Consider the following 15200-nt stretch of genomic DNA (forward strand, 5'->3'; position numbering starts at 1 on the left):
CTATTCATTTTGCTTGCTCTCTCTCACTCTCTCTCTCTCTCTCTCTCTCTCTTTCCCTCTCGCTCTTATTTGATTTTGCTCTATCTAATCCTGGTTAAATAAATAAATTAATTATAAGGAAAAACGACGGTGTAAATAAGGAAATAAATAAGTTTTATGGGGACAAATGGATCGATCAATACATCGTTTATCGGCCTAACACGCAGCTTCAACCAAGGCCATTCACGCAACGGAAGCTCGGTACGTTGTAGGTCTTCACGACCGTTAATGCTCAATGCCCGATATTCCAGGCAAAGCTTTAATAGTGTCAACCTCCTAAATTCTCTTCGAGATATATCGAACGCTGTAAAATTGAATCTTCACATTTGGGAGATTTATGTAAAATTTAATACACTTTATATATCCCAAATCCACTATTGCGTTAATTTAACATAAGACGAATTATTAGCAAGTAACACAAATATTATGTATGAACAATTAACACCAAAAAATTAACACACAATTTCTAAGTTGTGGAATATTTTTTCTGTAAAATTAAAAATTTTTTCAAATATTTGATACAAATTTTGTCGATAAAAAGACATCAAATTTGATGCAAATGCTATTATATAATAGTTAATGACATCAGTAAATTGGTGGCAAATCTACTAATAGAACAATAAATTGTCAGCAAAGCCGTGCAAAGCTTGCTAATAATCTGATAGCAAATTGACAGCAAAAACTGGCCAAAACCAGTAAAAGCTTTAATCAATTTTTGCCGACAATTTCTCTCATATTATATCAACAAGTTGTGTCGGCAAAACGCAAGCTTAATACAGACACGTCAATTTTCTGAATACTTTGATTGAATTTGCCAATAATTTGTAAGCAGATTGCTATGATTTTGCTGACTACATTACATTAATACAATATATTTTTGTGGGCATTTTATTATGTGAATTTTAACTATTAATTCCATTATTATTTTTTATTTAAGGCTGATGATGACTAATAAAGTCGAAACGTTCTCCTTTTATATTGTCCTTTTATACTTGCTTTACGATAAAAAATATCGTAAAGCAAGTAATAACGTTATAAATTTATAGATAAACTAGTTTTAAATTATGATCCGATTTTTAGTTCTTAATTCACTTTTTTTCCTTCTATTAATACAATATTTGTTATATTTACTAAGAAATGTCATCATCAATTTCATACAAAATACTCAAATAAGACATGTTAAATTTATGTTGGATAATTCAAAATAAAAAGTTCATTCTAAGAATAACAAAACTAGCAAACACAAATACAAAATGTTTTTTATTATGCGGGCGACTCTCAAATTTATTTTTATCTTTACACGTGTAAAAAAATATTCTTTATATATCAAACAAATAATTTCGATATTTTACTCGTAACCTTTTTATTTATGTTGAATAGTCTCTTCTTCTTTAAAGGAGACGTTGATAGGTCGTACTAAAAGCGAAAGCTCTCTCGCAGAGAAAAAATAATGTCATGCAACGTTCAACGTCGATAAAAAATACAAAGGAAACTTTAGAATCCGAAATGGACAAGGATCTCCGCTGCTACGGATTTTATTCTTGGACTTCAAATCCCTGCGCGTCATTACAAAACGTCGAGAATCAATCCACACATTTTCCGTCCTCGGAAGTAATACACTTCGAGACGCAGGTTTATTTCTCCGAAGGACGGCGGGAAGCCGATTGAAACCGCCCTCTCTCGTCTCTGGCCTTTTAAAAGAACGCGGACGAATGCGGCAGGATACAATTTCCTCGCAGGAAATTACGTCCACGGGAGTCCGCGCGTCAGTGGAGCACTTCGTTAACGCGCGGTGGCTATTTTCCACGCGCTTTTAAACCGCGGGGGATCAATATTCATTGTCGTACCGCCGCGTTGCCGTTGATATCGCCGATGGTGTTAAATACTCGAGGGGATGCACTATCGCTGATGAGTTGCCAAGGAAAAGATATCGCGACGGAGAGAGGGGGATTTTGTGACCGGAAGTATGAGTTCAAGGTCGCGAGATCGTAAATCCAAAGATTCTGAAGAGAGAGGAGACGTCGATATAGATATGGTTTCGTGAATCTGATCGTGATCAGAAAATCCGGCGAGATGGACATCAACGGACGGACGGAAGAGGTGCTTTGCGAGCGCATATATATCTACTTGCCGTTCCGATTTGGCAAACTTCAATTGAGTAGCAATTAATTATAGTTTTCGCTTGTACCTTACTTGTTCTAATTAAGGCATCCCGGGTGTCTCGATACACGCCAATCGCTTCCGCAGTGCCGACGCGAGCGAACAGATCGGACATCTTCAAGAAGTTCTTAAAAATAATTAATTAGACTATTCTCTTATCTGTTCAGTTTATCAAGAAGAATAATCATTGTTCAAATTATAATGTACAAAGTATCTGACAATGAGTTAAAGCTATTCCTTTTATCTTTGCAGGGTAAAGCCGAATACAAATTATATGTATATGTATAATTATCTATACATATTATATATTGTATGCATTTTATATTTATACGTATTTTTATGTATTTATAGCTTCATTATTTGAAATTAAATTATATATTATATATGCGCATAATTTTTAAATAACATTAGATTTTATAATATTATATTTTGATATTAGATCATTTTCTAAAAGTTGATATAAACTATCATTGAATTGAATTGATATTTAAATGCCTTAATTTTTTTCTAAATCTCGAAGTCTTTATCCAGAGCCTAAATAGAGAAACGATGAACTCTTTTCATTATCTTAATGTAGTGCGACATTTCGTGCGTTTATCGTCGAAGAACCTATAGTGGCGCTGAAGAATCTACTGTCGACCCTGCGCGTTCCTTTGCCATTGGCCCATATTCGTCTAAATATCACGTCACACCCGAAGCAGTTAGGGTCGCGGCCACCGAAAGTGGTGAATGACGAGACTGCTGTCACCCACGAGAAAACATCGCGCCCACTCGTCGATTCGACGTATCTTATTCCGATTCCGAAGAGCTCCCGCGCGTTCTTCTTCGATCAGCACCATTTCTCTAAAGAGGGTGAGAAATGTATTTGCACTTGTCTCTCTTCATTTTTGTACAATATATAAAATGAGTGTAAAAACAGTTATGTATTTCACAAACAATTTGGAGGATAAGTTAACATTTTGTTGAACAGTATACAATTCCATGATATAACGAATGACAAGCAGCCCAGTGAACGACTAACAGAGAGAGATGGTAACATCAATATTATAATGTCCTACTCAACAATATAAATTAATATAACACATGTTGTATGTAACATTGTTGAATATAAGAAATAATAACATTGATGTTATGTTACTGTTAGTTGATATTTTTTACTATGGGAAAATTTAAATTTTTTGCTTCAAATTAAATAAAATTCACCAAAAATATAACAGTATCAAAATGCGATCCCATGGAAAAAGTGGTTTTGTTAAAATATTTAAAAATTTATCTACATTGAATCTGAAAAATTTTATATATTCATTTTGAGTTCCAAAATTATTTTTAAATTCAGTTAAATTTTTAGATACTTTGACAAAATCACTTTTTTCGTACACACAATACGTTGTGATACCAAAGAATATTGTGTTACAACACAACATCTAATTGTGATAGAGGATTAACGTCGAAAGAAATATAATGAGAGTTTACCGTATATAGAAATTAATAATCCGGAAAATAGCAACCTTTTTAATGACAATTGAATCAAGTCGGATTGATAAGAACTGATCTTTAATCCCGAGTGCGAACAATCTCATGATTCCTCTTTTATGAAGACAACGATTTCAGTAATTGGGATTTTACTTTGTATTTATTCAAAATTATTTCATCGTGCAATTAGTAATCGACAGGATTAATAAGTCATTGATGAATAAAGGAGTTCTCGTCACGTTATCATCTCTTGTAGCTGATTAAGTCTAGACGATCGCAATCACGACATATCCGTCTATGTCGACAATAAATATATCATACATCTTCGAATGGCACTTTAAATACCTATAAATATAATTATTATTAGGCATATTAAAGTATATATAAATACAGATACAACATTTTTTTATAGCAATAAATAGCATATATATACATACGTTACGTCGCCCTCTCCAGGAGATTATAATTTAGAGGTAAATAAAGCTGAAATAAATTACAAATTTACATTTTTTAAGAGCCAAATTTGTGATACCACACTGAAAAGAATCGTATAATTTAATAGATAATTGCTTCAATAATATAACATTAATTATTTTAGGGGAAATAAATATTTACTAAATAAGAAATGTACTAATTTTAAATCAATTTAATGGTTCTTATATCAAATAAATATATGTTTACGTTTATTAAATATTCAATTCACATTATTCGAACTAATTAATATTTATTAAAATTTAGCACTTTTTTCCTCAATATAAAAGAATACTATATAGGAACAAGTAAAAAGTAATGTTTTAAGTGTATTATTTTATTTTATATTGTACATTAAAAAAATTAGCGATTACATCATTCGATAAAGCAAAGTTTTATCTTTAAAAATCTGATTTTTTAATTGCAAAGATTTTTAACGGAATTGTGAGCAATTAAAGTTAAAATATCCCTTTATTTAACTCGCGAATAACTCAGAAATAAAAAATCATAAGAACATTTTTTAAAAACCAATTTTTAGAAAAAACTTTAAGCTTTTAGCTTTTAGATGGTAGAAAATTTTTGTAAATTCTGTTTTGGTACATGACAGACCCACAAAGAGAGAAATAAATTTTTCTTCTTTTCAGCTTGTAATTTTCAATAAGTAGAAATTATCAAATTCACATGAACTAAAAAATTATAAAAACTTTTTGAAAGCAGTAACTTTTAGCTTTAAAATCTTTTTTTTTATTTAAATTTTTTTCATTTTTGACGAAGATATTGTATATATATAGTTTTGAGCTAACAAAACACAGAACTTCCCCTCCAATCCAATATATAGGGTAATGTCTTATTAAAATACTGTTTTTGAATAATTTTTTTCACATTATTGAAATACACTTACTTTCTAATTTTCGCTTAATTTCTTGTTAATGGCTTTGGAAGAGAAATATAATTTATATATAGATAAGTCGATATACATCTACATGCCATTTATTTTTGGATCGTAATCGAAAACCGTGCACGTGTTTGTCAACGCGCCTGTAACACGTTCGTCAACATCGAATCAATCGATTCTTTTTAATCGAGATAGAATACCCCTAACAGTAATAAACCTCCAAGAAACGTTCTGAAAACGTCCAGAGAACGTTGAACACCCTAAGGACATTCCCAGGATGTATCCCATAAAATGTGCTATTAGGAAAAGTCTTGGCTAAAAATATTAACCTTATTGACCATTGTTTAAAATTTTAGCTCAAAATGATAGATATACGGCATTTACTGTAAATTATCCTTTGTTCCAAGAACCGTTTAAACTATAATACCGTTAATCAGTAGATGACAATGTAGATAAAAGAATTCTAAAGAAATAAAAAAAAAATATAAGCGCCTAATATTTTTGACAAAGACTGCAAATAATTTAAACATCCACAAAAAGATCCAAACTAACGATCTAAAAGATCCTTATAGATAAATAAATACAAAATTAATGTAAAATACGAAAATATTCGCTCTCACAAGTTTTAGCACAAAGTATTGATTTCGAATCCATCAGTGAATTGGTTAAAATAAATAATAATATGATATATGAGAATTTTTTTACAAGGACTGAGTTAAAGAATATATTTTTTTATACTGTAGTATCAGAAACATTTAAAATAAAAGAAGACGATGACTAACTGTCTTCAATTTGAAATAGGAATTTTACTACGATTAGACCCCTGTCCTAATATCATTTAATCGATCTAATCGCGACTATATTACGCACATAAAATTCTTTTGGCTTGATGTGAACGCGTTATCGTTTGTGTAAATAGCATCAGTTGCTTATTAAACTGATCTTGTCAGGCGATTAGCTAACGCCTTCGCTTTCCGGAACATAGAATTGCCCACAATTATTTTGTATTTGTGAGATGACAGTGCTGATGAATCGTTGTTTTCATAAGCCTTATCACGTGGAAAATTTGAACAAAACATGGGATTAAATCGCATGGATGATGAATAGGCACAAGTAGACTACCTCTACATTTCCCTATTAGCTGTAAGCGATTGTCAGATAGTGCCGTTCACGAAGGTTCTGTTTGCTAAGAGAGAAGCGTGACAGACAAATAATACGTAAGAAATAGGGGAGAGTGACACCTTTCACGTGCTACTGTTTTATGATCATTTAATGTCACACTGGCGTTTTACAAATACGGCCGCGAGTCACATTCTTCAAACGTGTTGCTTTGAACTTTTCGAAAATAATGTTACGATTAATAAAGCACAATTAGATTAATGTAAAGAAAATCTGTCAAATAAAATATGTCAAGTAAAATTGAAAATAAATTTACAGCAAAACGAAAGTGCAATCGTTTGAGACTTTTCTTCATCTAGATAGGAATTTTTTAATCACTTCTATTATAACATTACTTAAACAAAGAAAAGAAAATTCTCCTGCACCCCTCAACCTAATACTTAGCTCGTAAAAATTCTATAATATCAATACAAATGAATAAGAAAAAGCTATATTCAATCAAAATCAGTCTGGATGTCTACTGATATTTTGTATAAATTTTACAATTTCTAGTTTTTTTTTTTTCAAGTCATTTGTCGTGTCAAATTATGTTGACGACGAACGTGAAAAACGTGATACACAAAGAAAAATTGTTATATATTGTAATAATTTATACTCAATTTCAAAAGTTCATATATCCGTAAATTCTTCATAAGTTTATTATAAACATTAAATGTATCTAAAATATATTCTGAATCTTAGTAAGTTTAATACTTCCCTCTCTCTCTCGGTTAAGATTATTAATAGTAATAAGAAATATAGCTCATTATTTTTTTGACCTGGGAAGCATATTTATTTTTTATAATTTTTAAGATTATTAAATTAAAACAAATTCTATTTGTTTATTATATTAAGTCGCTTCTTCAATGAATTTTATATAATATTCTCCAAAAAAATAATTCTTGTCTTGAGTATATAATGAGTTTTTTTTAATTTATATAATAATTATATTTTTAAATTATTTATTTAAGATTGTTTAAGTTTTATATCAATAATCTTTTATATTAAAGCCTCATTAAAATATCTATGAAATTATTTGTGAAATTTTAAACTTATCTATGTATTTTTTCTCAATTATATCCGACATTTGTTACCGTCATATCTTTGAACAAATATTCGTACTACAGTTTCTATACATGTATCCCTATACGAGATACGACATATCTTTGACATCACAGATTTGCCGTATGACGTATCTCAATGATAGTATCATTAAATACTAGAAATCAGGAATTGTTATTATCTTCTATAAGCGTAAGGAGTTGCATTCTCATGAATGGCGTACTTTTTTCTCTACGCAATTTTATTTATTTGTTAGTAAATTAATATAAGTACATACCTCAAAACTTTTTTCACACTGAATGATGGCGTTAGAAATTGTAGCATTTCAGGATTTACAGTAAATTAGGGTGAATTGAGTTAAAAACCTTTTGAACTGTACATTTATACAAAAAATCTAAAATTCAAACAACTTAACAAAAGTAAGTACGGGAATTAAAATTTATTTATGTGTGTGTGAAAGATTCTGAATTGTACTTTTAGATGTTGTAAACTTTATTTAGAAACAAGTTTGTTTATCGTGTTTATCGTAAAAAACGTCACTTTTGGTTTTTTCACCTTGATTTATTCAATATCTTGACATATATCTCGCAATTTTTATCAATGGCATCATATTATTCAGCGCAAAATAATCTTCGAGATATGCATTATGACAATTCGGAGAGAATTTGGTGTAAAACCGTGTAACGAATGTATTTGTGATTGTCGACAGATAAATTAAGAAAGTAATTAAAAAATTGTACTTTATATATTGATTACAATATTTACAATTCTAAAAAAATTGTCTTACGAAATGGTAAGTAAGGACAATGCAAAATAACGAATAAAAATGAATAATAATTTATTGCGCGATGAACGTTGAAAATATTGCCGCAGATTTATTAACTGATAAATAATATATTCATAATTCATGTGTAATAATAAATTAATATGACAGACAACTTTGGTACCATGTCTGATGCTGCAAATCTCTTATCTCTTATCATGACTGAAACTCGAGTAAATTAATGACGTAATAAAATATTGCTTGACACAATGACACATATGACACAATTTCACGAAGGCGTTATCTGCAATTGAGACGAAATAATAGCGGTCAAACAGTCAACGTGCTCATCAACTTCCGCGTATCCGGGATCGTAAATTACTTGTTTGTCAGTGTAAAATATTAAAAAATATAACAATTACTCTGTATCAGACGTACACTCTTATTACATATTTATAAATTATCACAAATTTAAAAAATTATCAAGAATTAACGGAGAAATTTTTAAGAAAAACATAGAATATTACGAAACACATCTCTGTCAATTAAAAGAAATCAGTACAAGTCGATGATGCAATAAAAAATCCATGAAATTTAGATCCTTATTCAATTTCTTTAGTTTAAGGAATAATAATTAAACGATTATTAAAGATATATGTGTCAATTAAAGATATCAACAACGAGCAATAATTTATGTTTATTTAATATATTGTTTTAAATTAGCTCTATTGGAATTGTCAAAATGTTATGACCTAGGTAGGTCTTTTTAATTGTTTAATGGCTGTTTCCACCAATGCAGATTAACTTTAATCTCTCTTCATCTTTTTCTAATTTTTAGAATTAGAAAAAGATGAAGAGCAAATTGAACCGAGATTAAAGTTAATCTGCATTAGTGGAAATGGGCATAAATGATTTGAAGCCTTCTATCATACTTTTAAATCTCCCACTTTCTTTCGTCTCGTGGGTTTTTTATCATTTTGAGAAAAGCCGAAAGCTCCCCAGCCTGTCTTCTCACGAAGGCGGATGATATCTTATCTCGAATCAGCCTCAGACTTGCTCCGGAAGTCAAGGTGCGCGATGCCGTTCCATGGTCCATGATCATTCGTCTGATCGCGATCGCGCAAGGAAGCAGCTACTTGTCGATCGTCCGTCTTTCTTTCCGTAGAGACGGGAACTCCCCGAAGAAAGAAACTTCGCGGATACTTATACTGGTATTGTTATCCGTCAATTGACGTCGTTTTCCCGAGGGGATAGCCCACGTTAGGGGTGGAATTCACTGTAGCGACGCCGACGGGATATCACCTTTGGTGTTCACCGTTCACCAATGAACGCGGGGCGTCGCCCTCGTCAAGGACAACATCGCGGTAACTGCAGCAGCAGCACCAGGAAGCGACGGCATTGCGACGGCACGTCCACGAAGGAGAATTTTCGGCGCGCGAGCACCTGCAGAACGTCCAGCGATTTAAGCGGCGACCATGGGTGAGTTTTAATATTTAAATAATGATTACGACAAATACTGTTGTAAAGTAAATGTCCCAATGACCGAAGACATGTATTTAATTCTGAAATATATTCTAAGACTTTTCATTCTGCAATTGCTAATAAAATATTTTACAATGTGAAAAAATTTCAGGTATTTTTTCAGAAATTATAGAATATGACCATTTTTTTATGCTAACGATTTCTACTCCAATTTATTGGATTAAAAATGTAGAGTATAATTTAGTTGAAATGTATATTTATATTTTATTCTTCTTTTGGCAGGACTCGACTTCCTGGCAGACGGAGGTGCCGACTTCGAGCATGCAATCACCATAACAGGCAAGGAAGTCCAAATGCCTATAGTCACAGTTTAAAACGCAAAGACCCTTTAACAATTCACGAAAGTTATCGGGATGTAAAAACCAGAATTTTTGCGGGATTATTTATGAAATAATCTTCAATTAATTACAATTATCCATTAGACTTATTATTGAATCCGATATGCATAGGTTTTGGAAGATTTCATTACATGCTGCTGACCCTCTGCGGTCTAATTTACATGGACACGGCGATCGGCGTGACGATACTTTCGTTCGTACTTCCAGCAGCGCAATGCGACTTAGAAATGGACTCCACCGCAAAGGGTTGGCTGACTGCCTCTCCAATGTTAGGTCGGTGTTTCTTTCACCTTTTGTTTGTCTACGCTAACTTTATTTATTAGGAGAAAGTCGCCTTGATTGAGATATGTTTTACAGGTATGTTAATTGGATCGTACATATGGGGATGCCTGGCTGATACGAAGGGCAGGAAAATCGTGTTAATAGCTACTCTGCTGATGGACGGCGTCGTGGGTGTCGTGTCTTCGTTCATGCAATACTTCTGGGTGTTTTTGGTCTTCCGGTTTTTCAACGGCTTTGCGTGAGTGTAACAGAATAGACTCTGATGGTATAATAAATATATTTACAGTAAAATGATACAGTAAGGAAATGCCAACGTGAGTCAAAGTTTTGATAAAATTTTGTGTATAAGGTTTTATCAAAATAGTGATACCCGAGCGATTTTCGAAATATTTAAATAAACAATAAATTTTTTTTTAATGTTCTGTATCTTTGAAACTAACTCATTCCAGAAATATGGTCAGATGAAGTTTTCGTCTTGAATTAAATATGTGAAGGATCACTCCTTAAATTTTTTTAAAATATACTTAATTCTATATATGAAAGAATTTTAATACTTGAGTAATAAAAAGTTTTGATTATTTCGCAGTGTAACTGGCGCCATGGGCATTTGCTTTCCTTATCTTGGCGAATTTCAACCCACGAAATATCGCGAACGCTGTCTCTGTTGGATGGAGATGTTCTGGACAGTCGGTGTAATAGTTTTGCCGCGTAAGTATACTCCTATATATACCCAATAATATACTTCCTAAGAGATAGGAATTCGAGAAACTGGCATCTAAGTCGAAGTAATTTTTAGTAATTGCCTGGCTGATCATCCCCATGGATTTCATAATCGTGAGCGACACGTTCTATTTCAAATCCTGGAATCTCTTTGTCGCGCTTTGTGCTCTGCCATCAATCATGCTTGGCTTGTGGCTATTTGCCTTTCCCGAGAGCCCAAAGTTCCTGCTGGAGTGCGGCGAAACTGATGCTGCCCTCGAGGTGTTCAAGTGGATTTACTCGCAAAACACCGGCGCTGATCCAGAAACCTATCCGGTAACGTTGCTTTAATGTTCTCATGAAATATGTCTAATAAAAATTATTCATGAAATAAATTATATGTGACTCCAAAATACTTGTAATATTTCAAATTACATTAAAAGTACAATTAAAAAGTGAGTTTAAGTCGATCATTTCCAATATTTGGAGAATACTTTTGGTGTGTTCTAAAAGAAATTTAATTATAAATAAAATAATTTATTTTTTGTTTTTTTCCATTTCAGGTGAAGTGCTTACAAGAGAAAGCGAAACATCAGGATAAAAGCACCAGGTCGCTAAAGCTACACAAGCGAAAAGATCTAAAAGTTCTGTTCGCGGAAATACGTGATCTGACGAGCGCACTCTGCAAACCACCCTATTTACGCAATACCGCACTCGCCTGCGTTATTCAATTCGGACTCACCAGTAGTTATTACACTTTGATGGTCTGGTTCCCGGAATTGTTCACCAGGTAAATTTCGTCAAATTACAAATATGAAATATTTATTGTAAGTGTTATAATAAATGTTATGAAAATTGAGACACTATATAATCCAAATAAAAAATACACAAATAAAAGTATTTGAGAAATATTTATTTATATTTATCATACATATTACATAAAATATTTATATAACAATTCAAAAAATAAATAGTAATAAATATTTCTCAAAAATATTTTCTGCTGTTTGAGTTTTAGCATCATATACATAATACATTATACTTTGTAATAATTTCGGAAAAACGACAGAACTTTTTGGATTAGTTGTAAATGCAACCAAATTTGAAAACACAAAAAAATATTAATTTATTCTATTAAAAATTAATTTCTTTCTTTCATCTTTTTTTTTTCCTTTATTTCTTTTCGCGCGCCAATAATTTCATAAAACTCTGGTTATTTTCTATCTTTCTATATTTTTAGCTGCATCTTTTTTACTTCACAATTATGTAATTGCAATATTTCAGTGCTAATCTATAATCTTTGCATTGTATTCGACAGATTCGAGCAGTTCGAGCACGCGAATCCTGGTGAGACGACGTCGGTGTGTATAGTGTCCGCTTTGCCGGACAACACGACCTTCTTCGATCCTTACGGATGTGATACGATAATTGCACCCTCCGTTTACCTGCACACCGTGTACATTGGCCTCGCGTGCATCCCCGGTTCGATCATCCTACCCCTTTTCGTGCATAAACTGGGCGCGAAGTTCTTCCTGAGTGAGTAACGGCATTTCCTGAGAAAATGACTAAAGATATATTTAAAAAAACGGAAAAAAATGGACTACAAGAATATAAAAATTATCTAGACAAATACAATTAAATTTCAGTCCTCAAAGAATAAAATTAGATTAGATTTTAATAACTAAAGTCTAATGAAATTTTTAAACATTCAATTAGATTCAAATTTTCAGATCATAATATTGCTCTCTTACTTCTAAGTGACTTATACTAAAAAAATTTAACAATATAAGAATATTATTAGGAAAAATTAAATTTCTCAAAAAAAGAAAAACTATTTTTCAACTTGACAGAATTATTAAAAAATAATCAAATTAATAATATCTTCAAAAAGCATGTATTCTTAATATAGTGAACTGTTATTTTTGTCATTTTTGTTTCACAACTCTTAAAAAATCATCCTTTTCAGTCGTCACCATTTTGACAATTTTTTAAAAACCATTCTTTTTTTATGTTAATTAAATATTTAGTTATGTGTGACATTTTAACAATTTTATAAAGTTAAGTATTCACGCCGTTGATAATTGATGGAGTAATATTTATCTAAATAGTTTATTCATAATTTGAAAATCACATATTTTTTTAAATTTATTTTGAAGCAAAAGAGCGATATATAATTAAACTTCAATTACATTCTAATAGAACTATACGAGATGCTTGTGCTTTCAGTCTTTTCGCTGGTAGTCTCCGGCGCAGTGACGGTTGGTTTCTATTACGTGGTGAACTCGATGCAGAACCTGGTGCTCTCGTGCGTGTTCGAGGCTCTCACGTCCCTCGGGATCTCTCTAGTCTACTGCGTGATCGTCGACATGTTCCCGACGAATCTCAGGTGAACAAAATACGATTCGAGTTCCTGAACTTCTTTGATTCAAGATTGATTAATCCGATATCATATAACACATTACAGAGTGATGGCCGCAGCTCTATCACTGACGATGGGTCGTCTAGGTGCCCTGGTCGGCAATCTGGTGTTCGGTTATCTGATCGATTTAGCCTGCGTTATTCCTATCATACTGTTCGCCGCGTTTCTCTTCGGTAAGAATATTTTTAGTAAAGTCTGTTTAGTTAAGTCTGTAAGATTTTCAATTTGCGAGATGAATAAGATTTGGTTTGGATTTCAATGAGTATGAGATATAGGAAACATAGTTTAATCCACTCGAATGTAATATAACTCGATTGATTTTCAGCCTGCGGTTTCTTCTCGTTTTTACTGCCAAGGACTGGGAAAGATACGTTGGATTAGCTGAAGAGAGAGAACTTTCTTCCATATCGTTCGAACGACTTGAAGAATCTGTGCCTTAGACTACTCTCTCTCTCTCTCTTCTCTCGCATTACTCGTTGTATTTATTAATAAATTAATTTACTAAAAAAATGTGAGCTTATTTATACCTCGCCTTTAAAGATAATGCTCAAACAGTCGAAAAGTAATATATATAATTATATATGTATATTATATAATACTATGTAGGAAAGGAAAATGAAAAGTGAATAAACTGAAAAGCCTCACACAGACACAACTTCTTTATTATAAACAATATAACGTTTATTAGCAATTTTTCGTGAAAAGCATTTTTCCTTGTTCAACACAGAGTGAACAATAAGAATAAAAAAAAATAATAATACACATGTCATTCGAGTAAAATTTCCGAACACAGGTCTAGATTAAATGCAATTTTGTAAATTTAGTAGTATTGAATTAGTTATTTCTTTATATATTAATTACCGAAGAATTATAATTTTTATTATATAATATTCGATTTTTCTTTAAAATTGTGATTTCAATGTCATCATCCAAGTTTGATTATCAGCAGAAATGATAAGAGAAAAAATTGTAAGTCTTCGCGGTAATTAATAAATAAAATATTATAACATTAAAAGTAAATCGAAACATTTTATATAATCAAAAAATCATGAATTTAATAATGTGTGTATATTAGTCAAATATTTATGTTATTAATTGCAAGTTTATATCAATTGTCAAATAATATCAGCATTCTTCAATTTAATTTATACTTTTGGGCCCTCGGAGTTCTTTTGGTGACGACAAAATTTTTTGCCGAAAATTTCGGTTCTTTAAAAAGTACCTCGTCGCATTAGCAAAATCGACAGCGCACGACTAAGAAACGATACCTCGCGATCTCTACTCGCGATATATCGTCGTGATATCTTTACCCGCGTCATTTAAAACGGTGCGTTCGGGGAGTTACTAGCGCTATTTGTGCCATTCTATCTTCATCGTTTATTAGACAGAAAACAAGGATAGAATGATACAAGTAGCGCTAACAGCGCCACTCCGAATGCACCTCTAGCATGACCTTGATGCTGTTTTCGTTCACCACATGCATCACACATACCCGTTCCGCATTTGTTGGTCCTCTCAGCTGATACGTGAGGTTTCTCTCTGCGTGTGGATATTTCTACCGCAAGACATCAGCGAATGACGTAACCGGACGTCACCGATCTATTCCGCTTACTCTTCTCAATGCTGTGGCGTGGTATGTTTTTGTCGCGCTCGTGTATGTACACAGATCAGTGACGCTAAGGAGAAGACCGGTAAATGAAACGTACACCGGAAACTCAGCTCTGACAAGTCAACGGACAACTGGGCGGGTCGGGATCGTGCGCTCCTGGAGTGCGCCAGACGACTCACGCTCCTCGGGGATGACGTAACTCGACGGAAAGAGACGTGCTCGGGCTACCCCAAGGCTTTCAAGGTTATGTCCGCCGTGGACACCGTGCGACGGTAGCGAAAGCTCGTCGT

The 15200-nt window shown here is 32.5% G+C and overlaps 1 protein-coding gene across 1 annotated transcript; it reads left to right on the forward strand.

The window, feature by feature from the left end:
• Positions 1 to 8978: 8978 nt before the first annotated feature.
• On the forward strand, positions 8979 to 13848 carry LOC108771916 (synaptic vesicle glycoprotein 2C). The gene is made up of 11 exons (XM_018537331.1): positions 8979 to 9500; positions 9786 to 9842; positions 10013 to 10174; positions 10259 to 10421; positions 10770 to 10891; positions 10980 to 11218; positions 11446 to 11672; positions 12201 to 12418; positions 13109 to 13268; positions 13347 to 13474; positions 13627 to 13848. The coding sequence occupies exons 1-11, from the start codon at positions 9497 to 9499 to the stop codon at positions 13680 to 13682; spliced, it is 1536 nt and encodes a 511-aa protein (XP_018392833.1). The 5' UTR covers positions 8979 to 9496; the 3' UTR covers positions 13683 to 13848.
• The last annotated feature ends 1352 nt before the right edge of the window (positions 13849 to 15200 follow it).

This window comes from Cyphomyrmex costatus, unplaced genomic scaffold (assembly GCF_001594065.2).
Source record: "Cyphomyrmex costatus isolate MS0001 unplaced genomic scaffold, Ccosl1.0 scaffold17, whole genome shotgun sequence".
Classification (NCBI taxonomy): domain Eukaryota; kingdom Metazoa; phylum Arthropoda; class Insecta; order Hymenoptera; family Formicidae; genus Cyphomyrmex; species Cyphomyrmex costatus.